General features: G+C 46.8%; 1 protein-coding gene across 1 annotated transcript; it reads left to right on the forward strand.

The window, feature by feature from the left end:
* The first annotated feature begins 1,298 nt into the window (after positions 1–1,298).
* Positions 1,299–8,735, forward strand: LOC144149568 (uncharacterized). Its single transcript, XM_077681207.1, has one exon. It carries the CDS (start codon positions 1,640–1,642, stop codon positions 5,426–5,428), a length of 3,789 nt encoding a protein of 1,262 aa, XP_077537333.1. The 5' UTR covers positions 1,299–1,639; the 3' UTR covers positions 5,429–8,735.
* Positions 8,736–9,141: the final 406 nt, after the last annotated feature.

Here is a 9,141-nt window from a genome sequence, read left to right on the forward strand (position 1 = left end):
AAAAAAAAAAAAACAATTGCGTCCACAGGGCAGCAACTCAGTTTTCGGGCACTTTCATTCAGACCGCTTGCGATTGTGTTAAATTTGAAGATTAAAAATGACTCGCGAACTTCCCTGTCATGGTGCGTTCGAAAGCCACACTCGAGAATCGGGGCTTTGATATTGTCAAAAGTGTGACCCGCGATATTGCATGCTTTGATAATGGAAGGTGAGGTAGTGCATAAATATGATTGAATTAATTAATTGTCGGGTTTAACGCACCGACGCAACGCAGGTGATGAGGCGCGCCGTAGTGGAGGGCTCCGGATGAATTTTGACCACCTGGGGATCTTTAACGTGCGCCGAAATCTCGTACACACGGGCGTTTTTGCTTTTCGCGTCCATCAGAAAAGCGGCCGCCGCGGCCGGGAATCGAACCCGCATCCTCGTTCTCAACAGCACAACGCCTTAGCCACTGAGCCACCGCCGCGGGTTGCAGAAATATGAGCCTTATGATCGTTAAAGTGAAATCTGAAGTCTGGAGGAAGGAAGAGAGAGGAAGAGCATTAAAGGAGGAAAAACTAGAAAGCAACAACGATAAAAAACTAAGCAAACGAAGTGCAAACAATTAAGGAATCGCTCATGAAAGTACCTCCGGGATACAGTATAGGCGTACTTTACGTGATTTTCGGATTGATTCATTCATTTTTGTTTTTCTTCCAGCATATTGCAAAATGGCTGATCGTCGGGGTGAGGTTAGACCTCGAAGTCGCGTGAGTTTAGTGTGTAGCCCGCGACGGAAAAATGATTACCGCTATTGGATTATAGGCACAGTTAGTGGCCTCGTTCATCGTCCCCAACCATGAACTGGAAAAGCTCGAGAAAGAGGGGGCGACCCCCCCCCCCCCCCACACACACACACACACACCCCAGCGTACGTCAGTGGTTTCTTGTATCTACACTGAGCCCTAACTATACCTGTAATGTACGTTTATATGAGTGACTCGGATTAGTCGACAGGTTTGCTTGCACGTGTCATCGAAAATCGGCAAATGAGAAAGTTTGCGGTAAGGCCCACTGCAAGCCGAAATGAGAACTTGGCCCTCTGAGCTGCACCTGCATTATTAAGCTGATGACAATAAATAAAAAATACAGCGATCAATCATAACTAATGAAGAACTGTTTGAATTCTTTCTCGCACAACTTACGCGCAAATTTGCATGGTTGCATGTTTCGACGCAATAATATGTTTCTCATTTTATTTTTTCTGTGTGTCCAGGTTCCAAGCTACATGACCACGGTACCCAAGTTAGCCGTCACGAAGTTCGCACCGTCCATCTTACCAGCGGTCCCTGGGGTATATGACCAGGCTACCGTGCTTTCGGTGCCGTTCCAAGCCCCGGCTGTTGCGCAGCGCCTTCCAGTCACAAAGATAAAAAGTGCGGGTGGACACGCTCCATTGCGGACAAATCATGTGAAGCCGGGTGATAAAGCATCGGTCGTTCGAGTCGTGCACAAGGTACCTTTGAGCGTGCTTCCGAAGAAAGCCGCGTACGTGCAGCAGGTCCCGCTAGCGGTGCACAACCTGTCTCCCAAGCTTGTATCGCCAGCGGTTGTACAGCATCATGTGCCGCCCAAGGTGCACTATCCATCTCTCTCTATGGTGCACCACGGTGGTTACGACTTTCTATCAGTGCAAGAGCCATTGTTCGTCCAAAAGGTACCTAATTACGTAATGCACAATTTCAAGTCAATACCTGCAACTGTTGGAGTGCTGGGTACACCGGTGTATTCGGCCACTGGCGACGGCGCGCTTTACCCGGTGGACAACGCAAACGGTGCTGCTGCACCAGACTACGATGATGGTGGCGGAACTTTGCCCGGTGGTCGGGCTAATGGCTTCAGCGGAGGCGGTGCCCAGAACGGGGCAAATTACGGAAGCGGAGAAGGGGAAAACGTTCAGAATGGCGGATTTGAAGGGGTACAATCAGGCGGCGGTGGAGGCGGCAAATACACCAATGGAAACGGTGCCGCAAGAGGTCTCCACAGTGGTGGATCCCAAGGAGGTCAGTTCAGCAATGGCAACGGCGGCAACGGTGGAGGTTCTCACAGTGGTGGATTCCAGGGAGGTAACTTCAACGGTGGCAATGGAAACAACGGTGGAAATGGAGGCAATGGTGGAGGCTTTCGCAGTGGTGGATACCAGGGACAGTTTAACGGAGGCAACGGTGGCAATGGAGGCAACGGTGGGGGTCCCCACAGTGGCGGATTTCAAGAAGGTCACTTAAACGGCGGCAACGGCGGAAACGGTGGCAATGGCGGCAACGGTGGAGGTCTCCACAATGGCGGATTCCAAGGAGGTCAGCTTAACGGCGGCAACGGGGCCAACGGAGGCCATGGTGGAGGTTTCCACAGTGGTGGATTCGAAGGAGGTCAATTTAACGGCGGCAACGGCGGCAGCGGTGGCAACGGCGGCAACGGGGCCAACGGAGGCCATGGTGGAGGTTTCCACAGTGGTGGATTCGAAGGAGGCCAGTTTAACGGCGGCAATGGTGGCAACGGCGGCAACGGCGACAACGGCGACAACGGAGGCTACGGAGGGAATGGTGGAGGTTTTCATAATGGTGGACACCAAGGAGGCCAGTTTAATGGTGGCAACGGTAACGGCTTTTCTCAAGGTTATGGTAAAGGACAGTTAAAAGGAGCTTTCAGAGGCACTCCATCTCAACAGCCAACATTTGACGACGAAGAAGGACCACAAGAAGGCTATGCAAACAAAAATATTCCCGGGGGAAGTGGTAGTCAAGGTAGCACGAACGGCAATGGGGGAGCAAGACACCAGGAAGGCTTCGGGAATGGGGGACACCAAGGTACTAATAGCCAGTCAGGCGAAGACGACTCCGGATTCTACAACGGGGGCTCGGGAACTAACGGTTTTTCTAACGGCGGCTTCCAAGACCAAGAGCATAACGGAGGAGGCCGTCAACAACACGCTTTTCCAAGTGGAGTGACGAGATATCGAGGACGGTCAGTAGGTCTCAAGCAGAAACAGGGCTACAAAGAAGCACAGCCCACCGAACTTGCCTATGCTGGGGAGCCAGCTGACGGAATCGAAGGGCAATCCCATCACTTTTTCGACGTACCTGGGCCACAAGAAAGCGTTGTGCAGAGGCAATTCAATAGCAACGGAAAAAGGTACGCAAAAGTCAGGGGCTTATCCAGTGACGGTGAGAACGGCAATACTAACGCGGCCACGCAGTCAGGATTTGTCGGAAAGGGCTACGGGCAGAGATCCCACGCTAACGGAGGAGGATGGAGGCCTATCTTGGACAGTCGATACAAAGCTAAATTTCCTGCCCAACAGCAAGGAGCATCACTGGGCAACGGGAGATTCAGAAACTCGTTCGAAAATGGTCAGACCTTTGTTAACGGTGAAACAGGTGGTCTAGATGATGATGATCTCCAAGGAAAAAGCTCTCATCTTGGGTACCCCAAATACCATCGCAATCAACAAAATTCATTTAGCAATGGCAACTTTCAAAAAAATAGGGACGCAGAAAAGTTTTCAGGCGGATTTTCTAGACAAGTGAATGGAAATATCAATGGAGGCGAGTACGGGAGCTTTGGTAACGCCGGTAACGGTGACTTTAGAGCAAAGGTACATCCCAAGGCTTTTAATGGGCAAGAAGGAAACGGAAGAATAAATAACCTTAGGAATGGTGGTGGCTATCTTGTTGGTAATGCAAATTCTAGAAATTTTGAAGGCAATGAAAATGGAGGATCGTTTGCTCAAGGAGGACTCTCTAATGGGGGTCCTGGGGGACAGTATGGTATCAACAAAAATGAAGATGAACAAAGTAATGGAAATCAAGAGAGTCACAGGTTCTCGAAGACATCGCAGGGAGGGAGATCTGTAGCTCAACAATTTGACACTGGGAGCAATTTTGGAACCCAGCCTTCGAATGGTCGGACTAGAGTAAATAGCAATGGGGGTGGGTTGACGCCCCCGAAATTCTGCTCAAAAGGCGGGTGGAAGCCCCTCATTAAGAATACAAATAACCCTAAACAAAGCAGCGCGCAAAGATCAAGGCAAGTATTTCAAGCCAATCAAGGAACTAATTTTGACGGTCGAGTCAGTCAACGGGGTCATGAATCAAAAAGACAGCCTGGAAACGGAGATGACAATACACCTGAATCCTTTAGCGCCGGAGTGAATGGATACGGAGGGAGTGGAGCTTTCCAGGAGCAAGGCTCCCAAGAAGAAAGCGGAGAGCGTGTTCCTTACGACAATGGGCCAGTCAATCAGTATGGTGGAACAGGAGCACAGGGAACAGATGACGAAATTGGAAATGGTAGGGCACTAGGATCTGATGGCTTAAGCAATGGATTTGGCAATGGAGATACATACAGAGCACAAAACCAATACGGCAATGATAGGGCCCTGTTTGCTGGTCATGCAAGTGGCCAGGGTGGTGTGCTTGGCGGTGGACAAAATTTTCAAACTGCAGGCCAGTCTCTGAATGGGGAAGCGCAACATGTCAGTTTTTCTCAGGCTGGAGTGGATTACGAAGGAGAAGAGCTCCCTGGCGAGGAAAGCTTCAAGAGAGAAGAAGTTAAGAAGGTGCCCTTCCAGCCGCCTAGAATAGAACCAAAAAAAGTGCCGAAAAGTGTGATGGCGGCGGTGGGCCGCGTCCTTCCGCCGCGAGGAAACAAAACATTGGCAGCGGCAAAGCCTGAATTCTTAAAGATTTCTAGCTCTAGTGACCTGTTGGAAACGGTCCCAAGCAAACAGCCTGAAACCCTTGAGCAGTTGCTCGCTACTTACAAAAAAGCAGGTGACAAGCTTCCAGCTATTGACTTGCGAAGTGTTCGCGGACACGGGTATGTCGACATCCCCTTTGAAGAACACAGAGTTGCAATAGGGGTCCGCGCCATTGCAGAAGAAAGCTCTGCCTACGTCGCACAGCCAGAAGTTCCAAAAGTAGCAGTTGAAGGCGCCGTAGTTAAAAAGATCCAACCACAAGGCACAGATAAGCCAAGCGATGTGACGACAGTCCCTGCAGACATTTTGGCGTCAACAGAAGACAGTTCGGAACAGCAAGAGGAGAAGGCCCCCATACTCGAAGCTCAACCTCCCACGGAAACTGATTTACCTGCCAAAGAACTGTCAGATTCCAATGCCTCCGATGATGGTGAGACTGCCCATTCAGCCGATGAGGCCTCCAGTACGTCGGAAGAAGCTGAAGGATCGGAAGAAGTGTCTACGTCAGATCCTCCAGGTGGTTTACCGGAGAAGCCTTTGCTGAGTGACACGAGTGACGAGGTGGGGTTGTCTTATGGTGACAGAAAGAGACCTGTCACTTTTAAAAAAGACAGGATCTCCTCATCGTACCTGATTCCAGTAAGAATTCCATCGTCACTGAGGTTAAAGGTTAGGACATCGGGATAGGTGCAGATAATTATCACCTTAAATATTGGTACAAATGAAAAGATTCATGTTAACAGTGACATATCCGAGAGGTGTCGAAAGAAAACGGGAGGGGTGGGACCGCTCCCTTCCCCTACTGAGCGCCTTTCTGATCTAGCTTTGGTACCCTAAAGCATCCACCCCTCTATGTTGATGACTTTATAAAGTGTGGATACTTCAGTGAAATGCTTTTTCTGCACATCACACCGAAAAAAGACCCGCATTCGATATCTCATTGTCAATGTCCGTGTGATTATTATTAGTTTCCGGCGTAGTTTTTATCAGGTCAATGTCTTAGCAATGCCCATCGCCCGATGCGTTCAGGGTTGTGAAAGATTAGCACTGATGACTTTATGATAACTCTTCACAACAAAGAGTTAACATACACAGCGTTTTTAAAACATCAATTTTTTTATCAACGAGGTAAGCTTCGGTGCAAAGACCAGACAAACAAACAGCTCCTACTCAGCTGGGACCAGCTAATTCCATATGTAAACCAGTTGCATATTTTCGCCTGTATATGTAGTTGCTCATTGTTGCTGCATCATTCACTTTGCTAAAAAATAAGTGTAGATGTGATAATGAAATTTCGGCGGTGAATCAATATGGAGGTGAACGCTTGTTTCCTTTTCTATGCACAAAACTGTAGCCGCGTAAAAAAAACAACGTAAGAATTCTCACACATTGGTCCCCATGCACTCTAAAAAACGCCCGTGGGTATGCGTCCCCGAAACGCACCCGAATGGCCAATAATCGCGATCAAATGGGCCAAGTCGGCCAATGAAAGGCCAGGATACGATCAAAGCCGAAAGATGTGGTCAGGAGCCGAAGAAAAAATTACGCAATGTAAGCATGTCGTTTTTGCACTGCGTAGTGTCACATCGTGCACCACATTTTTCGACTCAAATCTTATGTCCAGCCTTGCTGTTTGTGCTATTTTATCCATTGGACTCAGCGAATTATAATTCAGGTGCAACGTAGCAAAGCTGCGCCAGTGAAAATTCCTGGTGTGCGAATGAAGTTTGACGGTAGCTGCGATGAAGGTCTGCTAAGAGTCACTGAATGCCGTCTTTTATTGCCAGCTGATGAAGCTCGGCGGGCGTCATATGACGAAATGGCCATTGTAACAATAGTAGTGGACTGTAATCCGTCAAATAAAATTTTTAAGATTCCCGTTCAGTCATAATGTTGCTGCGGAAGGAATGTGGCTAATCTAAAATATGGAAAATACTAGTTCCTTGTTTATAAAAACAGATATTTCTGCGAAAGGTTTAGACATTTGAAATACCGCATTTTCTCGATTATAATCACCCCTTTATTTTTTGAACCTGTGATGCATAAAGTGGAAGAAGGGGATCCATTGAACATCTACGTTAAAACGACAATTTATTTTTTCAACTTTATCTGCGATGTAGAAAAGGGCAGGATGCGTTTAGTGTCCAGGAAATCACGTATTGTCTTTAATAAGAGCAAAAACGACAATTGTAACTGGTAACTACTAACCTTACTGCCACTGCGTATAGTTCGTTCTGCTGATACGCGGCCACATGTGCCTGCAAAGTGCGAATAGCGATGCAGAAGCTGCAAGGAAGGTAACGCCGTTTACGCTGTAGATACCAAATCGCATGATTGCTAGAGCCGTGCCATACGCTAGCCCAAGCCAGCGGGCGAAGCGCTTTTCAAGTCCTTCTTTACGAAATTAATAAACCTAAAATTAAGCAGGTTCCTTGCTATTAGCAATGGAAATGCGCTTCTCGAATAGGCAAAAGGGAATCGGTCACAGTTGAGATCATCTGTATCAATTTCATTGCAACCCGATCGAGGCACGAAATTAAGAAGGGAAGCTCGACTCACAAATTTAACCTATTTAATAAGCTTATCGCTTCGTATAATGTCCGCCGATATCTATTAGCGCACAGTGCGTGACGACCAATTACTTAGCTCTGCGTGGGGCCCCGTCAATTGTATTTTTGTTAATGGATTGGAGAGAGATCTCACGAGTCATCTCATGAAATCGGTGGCGTTTACCGGCCTTGGAATCTACCTTCATCTTTAACAGGCAGAATCGGGTATTCAGATGAAAATTTATTCATATTTGTAAACAATGACGCCCAACAAATACATGTTTAGGGACAATAGCGGGCGCTGCAGTGGGCTGTAGGTTCGTTGCCTAACATACCCCTTTTTACCGCACGAACTTCTGCCCGAACACCAGCTGTGCCTGCACTCTTGTTTCATTAAGAAGAATCGATTAAGCTAAAAACTAAATTAATTATCGCACTAGAAGTAAATTAGCCTAAATGCATGTAATCACAGACTGTAAAATGGGATTTTAAATGTGTAAGCGTTCCATTTGCGGATTCTATTGGCGTATGGTACATACGGTCGCAATCGTATACCTAACTTTTGAATGACACGATAGATGCCTGTAGTAAGGTTGGCAACAAATTACACATTTCCGCCTTGCGAAAACAAAGAGGTCAAACAGACGTATTTTCCACATTGGCAGCAGTTTCTGCATTTCTAGCATTACACCCAAAGCGTCAAGTTCCTTTGTGACTTTGGTGGTGTCCTTTTAAGAAAAGGTTGCCGCGCTTTCTGTGTTGTAGATATTTTTTTTCACACAAGTGTGGATGACTGTATTCCCTGTAGGTTCAAAATGATGCAGACGTCTGACTCATTAATAGAAAAAAGCAGACGATTTCATGATTAGTTCGTCCGACGGGACACTGGAGGCACCAAAGGAACTGTGTAGGGCTGAAAAGAAGAAACAGCTATATCAAGTCCTTGGTCGTTCACGAAGATGCCATACCGAACTGCAGAAAAGATTTATGGATGTCAAAGCATTCAACTGAAGTTTTTGTGTGTGTGTGTGGAAGAAATATTGTTTGTATATTCCTTTCTGTATAAGTGGTGCTTAGTTGTGTCAGTGTTTTCGGGTTCTTGAATGAGTGCGTGCTGAAAGCAGTTCATTTCCACAATATACAGTAGTCTTGCAGGTTTCCTACACAATGACAAATCCCGTTTCGTATTTCTCAACAAAGCACAACCATATCATGTATACGTCGCAGCCTATGCACATTCATCACATTCAACGACTCGTCTCTACGATACATGGTTGCTGTGATGTGCGTTGTCCGATCAAAACGGGTGAAAATAAAACCTCGACAAAGCACGCGAATTGTGTGATGTATGATGGCCATTATTTTCAAGCTCAAATATGAGTGTTTCTCTCATCAATTGTGCTTTGCTGCGTGACTTGTATTTAAGCCCATTTGGTGAAGGGACATCGACCGTGGCCCGGGTTCTAACTGTTCCTATCTGATCAACCACTTAACTGCGGAATAAAAAACATGCAGACACAAAAATATGCGTGCCTTACTGCCCGGAAATTGTAATTACTTGAGCATGCAGCATGCCAACACGTTTTATTAAGGTTCTGCATCGCACCGGATGCGCCTGGCTTGTGCTTACCTCGGAACGGAATTTCGTGTGTAATTATTACCGAAAGTACTCCTCATTGGAGGATTTAATGTGCGTGCATATGCATACTGCCCATTTTATGAACGAAAAACATAATCATGCATATGGGATCTATTTATTGCCCTGAAGTATAAAGGGTGTTTCATTTTGGCTGCAACTATACTTGCCAAAAGAAATTTGTCAGAACTACAAGAATTAATTGTTTTCAACTG

Source organism: Haemaphysalis longicornis, unplaced genomic scaffold (assembly GCF_048455015.1).
Source record: "Haemaphysalis longicornis isolate Haplotype H1 unplaced genomic scaffold, Haemaphysalis longicornis Haplotype H1 scaffold_1, whole genome shotgun sequence".
NCBI lineage: Eukaryota > Metazoa > Arthropoda > Arachnida > Ixodida > Ixodidae > Haemaphysalis > Haemaphysalis longicornis.